Here is a 17280-nt window from a genome sequence, read left to right as displayed (position 1 = left end):
GAACATTTAATGCCACTAAATCCTTTTGTGGGGGACCTACGAAATTGTGAAGGAGGACTATCACATGGTAAAAATGCTATCTTGTGCCGTTGTGCTCTGTTGTGATTGATCAGCTAAGCAGATCAGATGAGAGGAACTTGTAGCAGTATGGCTTTCAAAAGCAACTTTCAAGGCTCTACAGCCACCTTTCCTTTCATTCCTTTCATTCCAAGAGGTTCCACAGGAACCAGTTTGAGGCTGGGATGGTGGCCACGAATATCCACATGATTTTCCTTTCTTACCTCATCCAGGAGAATGTGCTGTTGGGCATTAGCATGAAGAGTGCTGGTGGGCAGCAGGAAGACCAACACTGATGGGCAGCAGCATGTCTGATGGTTTTCAGCACTAGAACAAGGCAGGACACAGCAACAAAGGGTGGGAAGCAGGTGTTCCTATGGGAACATTGTGGGTTCCCCACAAAGGGAATAGGTGTTGCTTACCTTCTGGCATGCTGCATTTCTGATTTTCCCAAATGTGTCATCACTAGCCCTGTCCTGACATGTCCTCTGCATTTTTCTGTCTCAAGTCCAGCTCTGCATGGGATATACACTAATTGGCTTATTCTGGAATTTCTGTTGAGTTTTTTTAAATATTCAGCTTTGGGCTGGATGTGTACTGTAGAGCACATTGGGTTGTATGATTTGTGGACATCCCAATCTCAAGCTGACTTCAAACTGCATTACGATACCTATGTGAAATTGCCCTAAGTGTGCTTCTGCTTCCCCAGTGAGACAGAAACCAGGACGTTAGGGAGTAGGTACAAGAGGAAATATCAACCCACTGATTCTTCATCATTTCACGGAGCCGTCTACCATATTGGATATCATCTTGCTGAACTCTGAAATTGATCAGGCTAAGAACATTATTTTGCACAATTGAAGGACACAATCATCTCCCTATCTTGGCTATGCCTACATAGGCTAAATCAAGTGATCTTACCTTTCAGCCTCAGCAGGCAAGTCTACGCAATGTATAGCTGGATTTGCAGCTATACATCCGGGTAGCTTCAGAATGATCCAAGTGTTTTATAGAAGTGGACAACTGGATCAGCCTAATTCTGGCCAGATCTATTGTCCTTTTGTCCAACAGACAAACTGCCTATATCTTGAGTATAGGTTTGTTGTCAATGACATTTCTGGTGGGGCCAAAAGACAGCAACCAGCCATGTGACCAAGAAACGTAGTGTCACTGCCAAGCCTTTACAAAGGAGATGCTTTTGGTTAGTGACCCAGGGGCAATGGCCCCAGTGTGCCCTCAACCCATTTGGTCATTTGGATGCCAAAAGGACTCCAAGGATGCTCCCAGGCTGCATTAGGACAGCTTCAGAGTAATTTACCTTGAAATATCTGAGTAAAGGTAGACACAGCCCTAGTTAAAGATGAAGGCTGCACATTTGTGTACTGCTGGAGATGGAGAGATTTAAACAGCAGGTGTGTGGAAGAAGGGAGCCCTATCTTATATGTAACATTTTCTGACCTTCCCTGGGTTTGCTTGTTGAAAAAAATCGAACAAGGCAAGCTACTAAAATAGAATGTCTGGTTCTTTATTTCCAATTATATGTGCTTTAAATTTCAAATGCAAAGGCAGAGCCTTCAAAGCTATATTTAGCTTCCACACAGCATTTTTATGTGCAGTTTGTGTTGCATAAGGATATATTTCAAGCTTTTGGAGAATAATATTATTTGATATCTAATTACAGTATCATAGTTTTGATGTGATATGTTATGTTCTACAAACAATCAGTAGCCCTGATAATTGTTGGGCTGTTCTGTTTCTCTTCATAGCAGTTGTTCTCACTCATTTTTGGTTTGATTTGTTTGTCTTTCATTTGAAGTCTGGGTAGAGTTTCCTCCTAGAAACTATAATAAGGAAAGGGACCTTCTAGATGGGCTTGTGATTCATGCTTGGGTCTTTATTCATCTAATCTCATCACCACTCTTCAATAACTGCTGTTACACCAAATACTCAATGTCAAAACTCAAACTTTATAATACACCGTACATAGTGTTCTCAGGGGCACAAGTGCAGGATCCCTGTATTTGCAGAAGGAATGCCTACAGTTTCATTTTTCTACGCCCAACAAAATATGGCCTTTCTAGGTATTTTCGTTTTTTGTATTTTCATATTTTCGTTTCGTTTCGTATTTTCTCATTTCTCCAGTGCAAATGATATTCTGTAGCTCATTATTACAGTTTGCTGCTATCCATGGTTATACATATTCACACAGTGTCCAGGAATGCATCCCCAGTTAATACAAGAGTCATACTACAAAGATGATTTACTGATTGTAATATGAACATAACACCCAAGATTTTTTTCATTTAATGTATCTAAATTCTTATTTATTCTAACAAGCTCTAGCTCACCTCTTTTTCTCCTTCTCCTAACACCAATACTCATATCTCTCTCCCTTGCTCTCTGAGTCTGTTTACAAACTGATTAACTTGTATGGTTTTTAGTATATAAGCCACTTTGAGGGAGTGTTTCTCTGCTTTGAGGAAGAAAAGTTGGAATATAGATACTACTACTACTAATAATAATAATAATAATAATAATAACTGATCTGAGTTGAACTAAACTTTATCTCTGACTTTAACTAACTCCCCTAAATCACTAAATTTCTAACTGATATCTAACAACTAGGACCTCCTGGTGGAGCAGCAGGTTAAACTACTGAGCTGCTGAACTTGCTGACCAAAAGGTTGGTGGTTCGAATCTGGGGAGCAAGGTGAGCTTCCGCTGTTAGGTCCAGCTTCTGCCAACCTAGCAGTTCGAAAACATGCGAATGTGAGTAGATCACTAGGTACCGCCTTGTGGGAAGGTAACAGTGCTCCATAAAGTCATGCTGGCCACATGACATAGGAGGCGTCTATGGGCAATGCTGGCTCTTTGGTTTAGAGGTGGAGATGAGCACCACCCCCCAGAGTCGGACACAACTAGACTTAATGTCAAGGGAAACCTTTACCTTTATCTCAGAACTCATTCCCTGTTCTGATTTTATATACACATACAGAGAGATAGTTCCCAGCATTTATAGAAATAAAAGCAAATGTAGAAAATATAGCACCTTTTAACAAGAACCCAATGATTCATTCACAGGAATGCTGCAAAAGACAAAAGGAGCAACTATGTGAAAAATTTGATTCTCTGTACTCAATTTTGGAAGAAAGAAAAGGTGAAATGGCACAAGTCATCACTAGGACCCAAGAGGAAAAACTGGAACATGTCCGGTCTCTGATGAAAAAGTATGCAGATCATTTGGAGACCGTGTCAAAACTGGTGGAATCTGGCATTCAGTTTGTGGAAGAGCCAGAAATGGCTGTGTTTTTGCAGGTTGGTTAAAGACGGGTCAGAAACATCAAGGGACTATGACCTTGAAAGGGCTAGCTAATTCCTCCAATATATTTCTTCAGTGTCTATAATACATTTTTCTTAGAACTCTGCCATTTTAACTTTAACAGATCGAGCAGCTGTCCCTTTGTAAATATTTAGCTGTTTGATTGTTGCTATGTACCTTCAAGTCAGTTCTGATTTAGACCAACCCTAGGGCAACCCTATCATGGATTTTGTTGCTGTTGTTGTTGAGATGGGGTTTTCTTTTGCCTTTCTGTGAGGTGGAGAGTGTGACTTATCCAAAGCCACCCATTGTGTTTCCATGTCTGACAGGGATTTGATCACTGGTCTCCCAGAGTCAGAGTACAATGCTTAAACCATTACCTCACTCTGGCTTGTATTTATACACTTAGGAGTTTTCTCTCCTTTAATTAAGAAAACATTCTATTTTTATTATGTTCATCTAGCACAGTGTTTCCCAACCTGTAGTCCATGGACCACCAGTGGTCTGCAAGAACTGAAATTTGGTCCATGGCCTCATAATGAGTACACTGCTGCAACAAGAGCAACTGGTCTCGCGAAACTCTCTTACAGTGCTTAGGCTTATTCAGTATGGTTTTCTATGGGTGAACAGATGACAACTAGTAGAAGGCATATGTTCTGTATCAGAAACTAGAGCTGACGTGGTCTATCCAATGCAATTTTCTGAATCAGCACTCCAAATAACCAAACCAAATCTAAAGTTAACCAAAAACTGATTCGTAACCCTTTTGGTACTAATGTTGGAGAGTGGTCCCTGGTCAAAGTGATCCCTAGTCAGGTGGTCCCTATTCAAAAAAAAGGTTGGGAACCACTGAACTAACCATTAAATTAAAAACATATTGCTTGTTTCAAAAATTTCCTTTAGAAGTTCAGCATAATAATATGCATATCCAAGTGAAAGGATGAAACAGGTAACTATAAACAAAGTAAGTGGAGTGCCTATGTAATAGAATCGGATCTCTTCACGGGCCTTAGGCCATTTCCCCTTGACAATATAAATGTTGGGATATAAAAAGATCTGTTTTATATAAAAAGATCTGTTTTATAAAAATAGGTTCAAATTCTACAGTAATAGAATCTACAAATTCTATTTTTGTGTTTTGTTATCCTGACCCTACTTCCTTGTGATTCATTCATTTTGTATACATTTAATTCATTCAGTTGCAGTCTTCACTTACTGTAGAATTTGAACCTATTTTTATAAAACAGATCTTTTTATATCCCAACATTTATATTGTCAAGGGGAAATGGCCTAAGGCCCGTGAAGAGATCCGATTCTTCTCATTTAAATGGACATTTTCCACACACATTTCAGAAAATCACTTCTCTTACATCAAAAGATAACGAATCCCTCTTATTCCAGAACATGACAGCTCTGCAAAAAGATGCCAGGACACTGCAGTGTTTCATATGTTTGCAGTTTTGCTCTGGGAACTCCACCTACGCTATTCTATTCATAGATCTCATAGATGGAGCCAAGGCTGGGTTAGCCATTATATTAGCTATGCTAAAGCTTAGATTTCCAAGTAAACTGAGTACAGTGTAATTATAGTGGAGTTTCCCAATTTTTGAAAATGTTATGCTTGTTATTTCTTCAAATCTCATTATACCATGATTACCTTACTCATTACATGACAGTGGGGCAGTGTCAGTGTCTACAGCAGGCATGGGCAAACATTGTCCCTCCAGGTGTTTTGGACTTCAACTCCCACAATTCCTAACAGCCTCAGGCTCTTTCCTTTTCTCCCTCAGCCGCTTAAGCGGCTGAGGGAGAAAAGGAAAGGGCCTGAGGCTGTTAGGAATTGTGGGAGTTGAAGTCCAAAACACCTGGAGGGACAATGTTTGCCCATGCCTGGTCTACAGCTCCAGGGCAACTGAGTATTGGGGAAAACATTAAGGCTGCCATGTTGAGGGCAGATACATCAGAAATAACTGAAATCCCCAGATATACTCAGCCTTATGAACCAAAATATGTGAGGGATTTTTTTTCAAATCTTGTGTAGAATCTCTAACCATGGTAAAAACGGCAACCACAGTATTGACTGTTTTAACAATCTGCATAATAATAATAATTAATCTGTGATCTATTTGCCTTTTTAAAAGCAAAATTAAAATGTGATTGATTTCATTGGTGTTTTTTCCCCCACAGAATGCAAAAGCGTTGCTTCAAAAGTAAGTGCTTTCTAATAATAATAATAATAATAATAATAATAATAATAATAATCACACAGTCCTAAACTCTTGGGAAGTGTTCGTCTTGTGATTTTGTGATACAAATCCAACATAGATGTCTCATTTGCTGTGTCATACTGTGTTTTTGCGTCAGTATAATAACTTTATTTTTGTATCCCGCCTCCATCTCCCCGGAAGGATTTGGGGCAACTTACATGGGAACAAACCCGATCAACATAGTTAAAATATAACACAATAAAATGCATAAAACAACAGCATACAACAAAATAAAACAACATTATAACACAATATAAAAACAACCATCAAACCAACAACCAATGGCCCGAAATAGTAAACAATTTAAGAAAATGTGTTTCCTCACATTAATCAAAATCCACCAGTTTTGAAAACATTGTTTGGGAGAAGTTATGCAAATTACATGAATTGTTTTTTATTTTAGGATTACTGAAGCTTCTAAAGCATTTCAGATGGAAAAAATAGAGAACGGCTATGAAAATTTGAGCCATTTCACAGTCAATCTCCACAGAGAAGAAAAGATAATAAGGGAAATTGACTTTTTCAGAGGTAAGGGTTTTGGTTCATTTTTTTCCTAAAAGAATTAGATTATTTTTTTAACTCTGGAAGTGCGCATGTATTGTGAAGACATCCTCTCAGGGATATGATTAAGAAAACCTTTTTGACATTCCATAAATATAACAAGGGCATTTTACATGCCTCATAATCAAAAGTAAACTCTTGGGAAGACTGATATAGCATCCTGAAGATATTTTTTTTCTTGAGACCTTGGCATCCACACTCTACATCACAATTTTTCAAGAATCAAATATCCTGTATACAAAAGAGTTATTAACCCCAATTTGGCCTGTTTATATAACTAGGCAGAACCACTGTAAGTATTACCAATGTGTTGTGCATAGAGAACATTTTCTTGAATAAAGGCATTCATGTTATATGGTGAAATAACAGAGTTTTATGGTCTCTATTCATCTGGCCAATAGGATGTCCTTGGCATCAGTGTTATTCTGTGGATAATATCAACTTGGTATGGTAATCATGTTTACCTTTCCATTGAAAACAATTAACATGCATTTTACCCTAACAGTGTCAACAAAAATACAAGTACAAGTAAAGGTGGAAGGAACTTTTAGCCTTCCAGATTTGTGCGTGGCCAATGATTAATTATTGTAAGAGTTGAAAACGTCTCATTGCCTGGACTATACCTCCCATCACCCCATCTGGTATGGGCAATTGTTGGTAATTGTGGAAGTAACACCAATTGAGGGCTTCTCAAAGTGGTGGTTGTACACTAATGCTGTATATAAAAGGGCATCCAATGCAAACATGAAGATATGCCAGCAAAAAAGACTGGAGATGTCTATGGACAACAGGCTCCCCGGCATGGAAAATGAACAAGAGCACCTCCCCATGGCCAGAGTTGACCATTGCATCCAAACGCCAGAGATGAAAATGTGTTTACCTTATCTGTGTATTGTATGTTGCTGTTCTGTAAAAGGCATTGAATGTTTGCCTTATGTGTGTACTGTAATCTGCTCTGAGTCCCTCTAGGGAGATAAAGCAGGATATAAATAAAGTGTATCATCATCATCATTATCATTATCATCATCATCATCATCATCATCATAATCCTATTGGTTGCAAATTTGCAGTGAGTTTCTGGTTTAGTTACAGCTTATAATATAAATATAGTGCTGGTCCTTGGCACATTCTTACCATTCAACTGTACTTCTTTTGGATGGTATGTATACTTATGAAATTAACAAGACCACAACAGGGTATGTTTCCTTTGCCTCCTCTAATGGTGGATATAAATGCCTCAATCATATTTCTACATACACACTGTCTCTTTCCTTTGAAACTGGAAGAACGTTGTTTTTTCAGACAGGACCGTGATCAAGGTATGGAGAAAATGTTTTGCCTGGGTAGATTCACCCCAAGTGTTACCCTTCCTCTCTGTGTTATATTAGAGGAGGAGGGTGACGACGAGGAGGAAGATGTGCCTGAAGGAGAAGAATTGGATGAAGTCCACACGGAATCATCTGGCGAGGAAGAGGAAGTATCTGAGCAAGCATCTCAACAACCACAACAGAATGCTGTGCCAGAAGAAATGCCAGCTGTCACTCAGATTAACGTACCATCAACATTACCACCTCCGCTACCCATGAATGCTGCCACTTCAGATAATCAGGTAACAATCTGGAGAAAATCTTGTCCTATTTCATGTTTTCTTCCTATTCCCATCCCCGTGATGTTAAAAAAAATGGAAATGTATTTTTCCAATAGTTTGCTCATTATACTTACTTACTTTATACAGTATAGGTTGAGTCCAGGTTATCTGATGCACAATATTGTTCCATAGAAGCCTGGTTGGGCTTTGAGACTGTTTTCTTGGTTCTGCTACATTATGAGGTACATCTAGTGTGGACCTGAAAAAGGATTCTGTTAGTGGTTATCCCAAGGTAGTCTAGCACATCTGAGCAAGGGAAGGCAGGCTAGCATCTTCAACAGGGCAGCGCCTTATTATTTCAGAAGGTTTTTCATGATGGATCTCGCTGCCTATGGATGGAGACTCAACCAGATGAGTGTACTATTTGCATTCATTGACATGTTTTTAAATAATGTTTTAAATATTTATGCTCTCATTCATTGTATGTTTTGATTGTATTTGTTCTGTTAAATTGTAAACTGCCTTGGAGCTACTCAAGATACAAAGATGGGATACAGATTGAAACAAACAAAGAATAAATAAATCAACACTAAGATTAAATCTAAGTGTGTAATTTTCCTGCAACCAATAAGCCTGGTTTTTAATCTTAGATGTGAAAAAAAATCAAATTATTCAGTTTAGTGTCAGGGGAATAGCTGATTAGGAATGCTGCATATATTTTCAGTAAGAGAAAGATTGTGTGGGAGGGAATATATACAGTAATTCAAGCTCCGTCTTTGTTTTTATTTTCTCTCCTATTAAGGGTGAAATTGTGCTGACTACAAACGAACAATCTGCAGGAGTAGTGGACACTGAACTACCAAGAGGAGAGCTGATTGATCCCTTGTTTTATCCAAGCTGGTATAAATCTCAGCCACAACAAACAAGCAATTCAAACATATCATCAGTGACCGAAAATAGGCAGGTAGGGCCTTGCATTCCTGTAGAGGTGAATGGAAAGAAGGTAGAAGCTCCAGGAACAGTTGCTGCTACAAATGTGAGTTCTGCCATGAGTGGTAAGGAAGCTAACGTACCCACAGATACTTCACAGGTTAGTGTATAGTCTCCAAGTATGTTTTATTTAATTAGGATCCTACATACAGTGTAATAGTTTGGTGAAGAGTATATGTTAAATTCTTTTCTTGTCAGTACAACCAGACAAAATTTAAATGAAATCCTTCCCCTACTCCAAATAACAAATGAGTTTTAAGACATTTCGTTTGAGATATGTTTTTCATACACTTCAATCCACTTAATGAAGGAGGAGTCTGATGACATGGGCTGTAGTCCACAAACATTTAGGCTAAATAAAGCATGTTAAAGTGTCACAAGATTCTACTGAATTGATTGAAACACGCAAACAAAGTCACTCTACTCCACAAAAGAATCACTACAATTTAAAGGCATTCTCAGTCTTAGAACCAAAGTATGAAAATTAATCAGATGTGATTACTTTTACGAGACATAGAAAATAAATTCCACAGACCTTCTGATGTAGTCAGTCACTCTGGAATGTTTCAATGGTAATTTCACTCCCTCAGATGTTCTTTGGCCAGATAAGTTGTAATGTTTTTTTTTGAACAGCTGTCTTGGAAGTTGGCATGGGCAGGATGCCCAGGAGGAGGGGGTGAGCCAGAACATTAGATGTTCACCTCCTCCCTTGCCATCCTTGTCTATTTCTTCCTTCTTGGGCTCTATCTGCAGTAGCTTCCAAATGAAAAGGGGAGGTAATGTAGAGGAATAGCCCTCACCTCCTTGCTCTTGTCACTGGTTTAAGAAATGAGTGAATAAGCAGCAATAGTAAGCCAGAGAAGCATCAACAATGTTCTAGTGCTAAACAATGGGCTTTCCAGCCCAACAATGCCATCTCCTGATGCCAGCCTTGCTTAGAATTATCATGAAATAGATAACTAAATCACTTATCTAAAGCAGCCCTTACAAACTGGTTAACAGACTCGTATTAAGGCACATGTTTTAGATCAGGGGTCCCCAAAACTATTGCCCGTGGGCAAAATGCGGCCCATTGAGGTTGTTTTCTGCTGCTACTGCCATGCACACATGCATGTGGAGGAGGCAAGTCTGTTCCTGTGATGGTGGGATTTTGGCAGTAGTGATGTGCATGTGTGTATGGCAGCCACAGTGGGTATGTGATACAGACAGCACATGTGTCCACATGCAACTAAAGTCCAATCCCTCAACAGTCTGAGGGATTGTGAACTTGAAAGTTTTGGGGACCCCTAGTACCCCTGTCTTAGATTATACTAGTTGATTCGTGGACTCAATAGAAATTTAAGCTTGGATTTCCCAGGTATCAGACTCCTGTGAAGCCCTCCCTCCTCCAATTCCAACATACCCAGAAACAAATTCTGTAATGCAGGAGAGTTTCAGAAACAATTTATGATAAGGCATGGAATGCAGCATGCAAACCTTTTCCCAACGTCAGTAAAAGTCCTGAGTTGTTTATACACAAGGTCAATAAGGTACTGGGGGTTTCTGACTTGATACACGTAAATGCCAAAACAGCAATAGAAGTTCCATTAGTCTTTGTCCCTCTCTTATTAAACCAGACAGATCATGTAATTCTGCAATTGTTGATGTGTTTGCTTTTAATTTGCTCATTTGATTGTACAAAGGTATCAAAGAGTTACACCTTTGGAATATGTAATTGTCCTTGTTTAACCTATTCTGTGTGTATTCTATCAAATTTACCACCTTCTTAAGTTTTCGTTTTTTTTAAAAAAAAACCCTGATAGTATCTCAAAAAAAGCATGTTTTGTTTTAAATTAATCATGCATTCCCAATAACTGTGTTTTTCCAATTATGTTTGTGCTGTGATCCTAAAACAATATTATATTGTGGCTTGCATCCAGATTTTCATTAAGTGAAGTTCCAGTCAGAGGAATGTAATGGGAAGCTGGTTTTTCCCTTTTTCCTTACTTCCTCTATAGACATAAAATGTGGCACTGGAGGCTGCAGAAGGCTGGAAGAAATTCTGCCTTTACATCTTCCTCTATTAAGAGTTTTCCCTAGATCCCTTTCATTCACGAAGGAACAATTCTAGATTCAACCCAATAAACTCACTCACTTGCTAGACTTACAATAAGACTACATACTTCATTGGCAGGAGTCATTTTCAGCTCAATGGGGCTTACTTCTGGATAGCTATATATACAGTATCATAGCCATAGAAATTACTATTATTGTGATTCCCAAACATGGTCCTATAATGATTTCACAACAAATAACACAATTCCTTGCTTATTAAAATCAACACATCTTGGAAAATTGGGGGGGGGGGGGTGGAGGTTGGTCTGCACTTCCTAGATTCATAGCCATCATGGCCATTAACTTATCAAAGCTCTCACAGTCAGTGGCAGGTATGCTACTAAAAGTTACTGGTTGTTACCGTTTTTTTTTTTTTTCATATATGTTTGTGAAATCTGGTGTGTTCTTAGACTAAAAATTCAAGAAGAAAGAGTATGAGACACACTCAAGCAAAATACTTAACATATATGAACTCACCTCTGCATGCATTATGCTCTTGAGGCCTATGGTTTTAAAAGCTGCACTAACTATTCAATGGGTATTTTTTGTTATATCAGTTTACATATTGATCCTGAATACACTATATGAAAGTACATCTTAGTGATATTTAGGGGGCATCTACATGTTTTTTGGACTATATCAAAGTTGAGCTACAGGCAGCTGCCAGAACCAAGTGCTGGAAACCAGGAACTAAACTATGTAGTCAGAGGTGGGATCCCAACAGAAACTTATCACTGACAAAAATACCAGATTCTGACAAACATGCCCTTCAGTGTCCAGCCCAAGAATCTACTTGGGTGCATTTAGTTTAGAGCAAGAATGTGGAGCACCTGGGAAAATCCAGGTCTACTGGCATATCAAAAATCTTACGACGTCCTTACTGGCAGATAAAATATGCTGGTTAGTATTTTTGATCCCACCTTTTCCCTTATAGCCCCACCCATCATTGAAATCTGAAATTGAATTCAACTCTTGCTGTGAAAGACACTGTCCACCCTTGGTGTAGAAAGTTTCTTGCCAAGAAGACCTTTCAAGTAGCTTACCAGAAATGACAGTTATACACAGGGGCTGACTATGGACTTATCTAGCCTAGTGACCAGCATAACAGAGTGCAGGGAAAGGGGGCTTAACCTTTCCTCTTGAACGGGATGTATATGTGCCTTCAGGTTGCCTGTTTACTTATGGAAACTGCATTATTTCATAGGGTTTTCTTAGGTAATGGATACCTAGAGGTGGATTGCAATTACTGTATTTCACTGCATAATAGTCACATAATAGTTGCACACACTCCCTTTTGGGGAAGGCAAAAAAAGGTCTTTTGTCTTTCCCCACATAATAGTTGCAACCTTTATCTACTTGCTCAAGAGGGTGAACTAAGAGTGTGACTGCCCTTTTGGATCTGTGAGGCTGGACTCAGCTTCCAGCCAAGTCCAGCCCCACGGTGCCAAAGCAGAAAGATGGCAGGTGGGGGGGGGGGAATGTATCCCCCCCCCAATTGCAATAAAATACAGTACCTTACTCTGAAATCTTTCCTACCTGGTATACCTTGATATCTCTTCCAAAGCATTACCAAGATCTGACCATGCTTAGCTTCTGAGATTGGGTGGGACCTTATGGGGTATTTCATCTTTCTCTTCACATTCATTTTACACATGGCATTGCAATTCGAACAGATTCTAATTGGAAAAAAATGCCATGCCGACTAGGGAATTCTGGAAATGACATTGTTGTTGTGTGCCTTCAAGTTGTTTCCAGCTTATATGGCAAGTCTAAGGATGCTCCCAGATAGCACCAAAATCCACATTTTAAATCTAAGAAAAAAAATCCCAAGACCTAACAGCATGTCCACACACAGACCTGTCAGTTCTGGGATATTGTCCCCCACCATCCCCACGGCCTTCCTCTGTAGCAGATCAAGATAAAGGATGGACAGGGGACATCTGGTAGAAGTTTTTTAAAAAAAAATCCCTCCATTCTGCACTGGATCATATATGCGCACATGTGAATTAGGTCCAGCACATAATGGAGGGATTTTTTAAAAAACTTCTGTCAAATCTCTCTCTTCCCCCAATTCCAATTCCACCCCTGTTTAAGATTATAAAGTGTAAAATAAAGCGTTTCAAAGATTTCTAGTTGCTTTCCATTTGTGCTTCCCTTGAACCACTTCTGTTTCTATTTGACAACCCGATCAGCTGATCAGCTGTTTCAGGCCTTTAGAAAGCACACGTACACTGGAGCAGTCTACATAGGAGAGAGGGAAAGAAAGCACGTATTTTGTATGACTGCAGGAATATACAGTCATGTGAAAATGGACTTTTTAAAGGCTGAATCGGGTTTTAAGTGTGCCTTTTTAACACGTGCTTTTTAGCTCTTAACCCAATCCCTCCTGCACTTTGGCTAAACATTCCCCACCCCTTTTAACCTGGTTACTTCCAGGTTTTAGAGCATGTGCAGAAGGGCCCAAAGATGAACCTATAATTGGGTTTTCTTCACAATTTTTTTTCAAAGGGAGCTTGCCTTCATTTGAGTCTGGGAGAATGCGACATGCCCATGTCACCCAATGGGTTTCCATGACTGAGAGGGGATTCCAACCCTTCCACATCTTAGCTATATGGAGCTGCTATACCCCACCTTATTATTGGGTGACTGGCCATACAGCCCAGCTGTATCAACACTCATTCCCAGCCTCCCAAGCTTTCCTTCACCCTATTCCCCCACAGCAAGAAAGCCTCTTTATCATTGCTGGAGGATGCCCTCCTCCTTGATCGCCTTCACTGAGGATACTATAAAGCTTTGAAGTAGGAAGCCCCCTCTCCTTTCCAAAAGTTCCTCATGTCATTACAAAAAAAAATGGGATGACAGACTGAGACTGTCCCTGCCAAATTGGGACGGTTGGACAGTATAGATTAATAGTACAACATTAGCATTCTTGAGCTCTGCAATAAATCTTATTTCTCTAGTACTGATTACTGAGTTGTGAGGCACATAAATGTGTGTGTAAGCGAGGGGGGGGGGAGAGAGAGTTATTGAGGGAAGGCTTAGTGCTCCTTTCTCCATGTTCTATGGTACAGATGGCTATCCCTCTCCCCCTGCCTGCCACATCACACCTGGTATTTAATTTTTAAAAAAACAACAGGCTTGCTAATCACAGTATTGGCGTCACAGTGGTTATGCCCAAAGAACTAAAGGCTCCTGGTTCTAGCCCTGGCAGCTCCTGGCAGCTTGCTTTTGGAAAAGGCTTGCATGAGCAATAAGAACAATGTGTGAAAGGATAAGGGATGCAAGCAGAATGCGCATCAGCTGTTTAGATGTCATGAGCAACTCGGTTGTGCTGGGCTCTAAAGCTAAACAGGAAAAAAGCACAGTGCAAGACCAAAGGAGAAAGAGCACTCAACATGAGCACAGGGACTGAAAAGGCTAGGAACTGTTTCTTTTTTAGTCAAGCATTCCCAGGTTTCTCTTGTCAGGATGTTGGGAATTGTAGTCCAAAAATAAGCTTTTCAGGCTCTGCCATGTGGCTAGTTGAGAGCAGGCCATGATTTAGCCAAAGTGACCCCAGAGGAACAAAGAACATCACAAGACAGATAAGCGTGTAGAAAGGTAGATGGAAATGATAATTTCTACTCCTCAACAAATCTTGAAATAGGACCCATTCCAAGTTGAAGAATCTATAAGCAAATTACCGTATTTTGGGGGGGGGGGGTCCTACATCAGTGAGCTTATGATCATCATATTGTATCTGAGAGGCCATTTTCATTTTCTACAAGTGCCTGGAAATGTATTGTTCAACCAACTCAAGGAATCTAGGAAAAGTATCAGCACATGTCCAAGGAGGATGTAGAGTGGTGGGTGCCTTTCTTGAGAACCTGAGTTTAATGAGATGGAGTTCAATGAGGAAACTTTGTAGTATTTCACAAATCTATAATTCTCAGGATTCTTTGTGGAAAGCCACAACAGTTCATTTGGTATAAAAATTATAAATGTGTATAATGTACATAACTATGTAGAACAGTGAAAGTAGCACACTTAAACAGGGTGACTTCTAAATATTATCAAAGTCAGAAAAGGTTATTTGTTGTTGTTTCAATCACAGCTCAACACATCCAATGATTATTGCTATGTTGGTTGCAGGATTCTTGAAAGCGTAGACTAAAAACAATGTTTTCAAGCTCCAGTTGATACTTACCCCTGCCTAATGTTTTTATCTGTGCATGTACTTCTCACAAGGACTAATCTGGCACACAGTTCAGTTTATTTCTGTTTCAAATCTACCCTGGGTATATTTGTCATATGCACCATTTTTTTAAAAATTACCTAAGAAAGGGGAATGTTTTCATCATCAAGCTCAACGATAATGGGCAGTCTTATTCTGATAACCCATATAGTGAAGTTCTCTTCTTATTATTTCCTCACAGGGGCTAGCATTCTGCCTCTCAGTTTTGGCTTTTCTTATCTTACTGCACCATCTCTGGAGTCAGATTCAATTCATGATTTGTACTTTAAGGGGTAGGAACTGTTTTGTTTTATCCTTAACTAACAGCACAAGTCATTTCTCTGGTAATGCCTGCAGATGGTATAGAAATAAGTATCCCATTCCCATCTCATCTAAACAGACCATGCTGCCATGTAATAATACATGCTGCCTAGTACCTAAATCTTCCCTCCTTATCTCCCCTCCCTCTGAAATGTTATCCTAGAGTGAAATCCTGCATGGTTGTTTTAGAGAGGAAGGTGGGAAAACTCAGATCAATCCCATAAACTGTATTTGATATATTTGGCATTTCTAGCGTTATTTAAAACTATGCACTGTAGGTGTAATAAGGAGTAATTATTTTAGTTGTCCAGACAGCTAGCTTTGGGAGTGGGGAACCTGATTGCTCATACCTGAAATGTGGGTGTCAATTTCACTGGAGAATCCTGGGGGAGAGAAGTCCTGTTTGCGCATCTGAAAAAAGCATGTGATCCAACTTCCCATGGACAAGTGTCACTTCAGAATGCAAGTGGTAGATGATGGCATGATGAAATCTTCCCATATTAGAAAAATGTGCCCATTGATCCTAGTCTAATTTTCTATTTGACATGTGGACATACTGTGTAGGAGTTTTATATTCACACATGCACTCTTGCTTGCATTGTGCGGTCATGGGTACTATCTGCTTTTTCCAAATTTTGAGAATAGATTTTATTGTTTCACAGAAGTTTCACAATGTATTTACACCTGTTTTTCCACTGAAAGAGCAATTTGCATGGATTTTCAAGAGTTTCCTAGTCAAATATCCACCAATCTGTATCTTGCTTACAGCAAAACAAAACGAAAACAAAAATCCAGTATCATGTGCCCTCCGATCAAAACATGTTAGGTGTTTTTTACTGTTTACAAGAACTATAATTGTTTTCCATGAGAAAGAGGTTGGGATAAACTATCAGGTCAAAGTTTTTTGCCATTTTATTCATCCTTTTAAAATGCCAGAGTTTATAAAAATTAATAGTCCTGTAGCTCATAACGGATGTTTATTACCAGCAATAGCGTCTCTGGGAGAGAGAAGAAGACTTCTATGACACATTTAGTACATTGCCTGGAACTTAGAATCAAAGAAAATATTGTATGCGCATTTTAAACAGGGGCACAAATATAAAAACACTACTCTTACAGAAGAAAAAGGTGTTTATCCTGTTCTATACTTATGATTAAATAAGTATTCTATTCTCCAAAACAGACTTTTGGAATTAGTAGGTTCAGCCTTTGAGATCTTGATGTACTCGGTATGATGACAGAGTTAGACCATCAATTAAATAATACATAGTGAAAAATTAATGCAGAAATATGCTTTATGACATACGTAAAGCAGCATAATGAAAATAACAGCAAATGATATTTTGTAGTCATGTAGTGGATAGATTCACAGGGGTCAAAATGGAATGGTTCTGTTTCATGTGCCCATAGAGATCTTACATTTCTGTTCTAACATATTTGCTTCAGAAGGAGTAAAGTTTGTTTACATGCACCTCTTTCCTGGTGGTCATTTTGATATGTTGCTTTTCTTGGTAAAGAAAAGTTACTTATTTCAGATAAATGGCTTGTGTCTTGGGAATGTAGAGATGCCATAGGACCACTAAACAGAAATTACAAAAGCATTTGGATTTATGTACTATTGCATTACAATAGTCAACTCTAAGTAAATCAAAGAGCAACATTCCAGTACCATCTTAATAGTTGTAAGACAGTACTGATATCAAATGTTCAGTATAGAATTGTACCTGCTTAAGTCTGTGCAACACTACCCATTTTTTTAATGGTTTGCATGGCTAGTCACATGAACTTACAGGATCCAAAAGCAAATTGTTATAGGGTGTTGTGTGGTTTCTAGGCCGTATCATCATGTTTTGGCAACATTTTCTCCTGA

The 17280-nt window shown here is 39.1% G+C and overlaps 1 protein-coding gene across 3 annotated transcripts in view; it reads left to right on the top strand.

Annotated features, from left to right (window-relative positions):
* The window catches only part of TRIM55 (tripartite motif containing 55), a 52217-nt gene that overhangs the window by 14841 nt on the left and 20096 nt on the right, over window positions 1-17280 (top strand). For 2 of the 3 annotated variants that reach the window (XM_060775401.2, XM_060775403.2), the window contains exons 5-9: window positions 3139-3372; window positions 5564-5586; window positions 6047-6171; window positions 7593-7813; window positions 8595-8882. In XM_060775401.2, coding sequence (XP_060631384.2) covers window positions 3139-3372; window positions 5564-5586; window positions 6047-6171; window positions 7593-7813; window positions 8595-8882 — 891 coding nt within the window. Of the gene's footprint in view, window positions 1-3138; window positions 3373-5563; window positions 5587-6046; window positions 6172-7592; window positions 7814-8594; window positions 8883-15291; window positions 15383-17280 lie in introns of all 3 variants that reach the window. The other variant, XM_060775402.2, reaches the window with a different exon arrangement.

Source organism: Anolis sagrei, chromosome 4, assembly GCF_037176765.1.
Source record: "Anolis sagrei isolate rAnoSag1 chromosome 4, rAnoSag1.mat, whole genome shotgun sequence".
Lineage (NCBI taxonomy): Eukaryota > Metazoa > Chordata > Lepidosauria > Squamata > Dactyloidae > Anolis > Anolis sagrei.
Note: the sequence above shows the minus strand (reverse complement) of the source record. Positions and strands in the feature narration are given on the sequence as shown.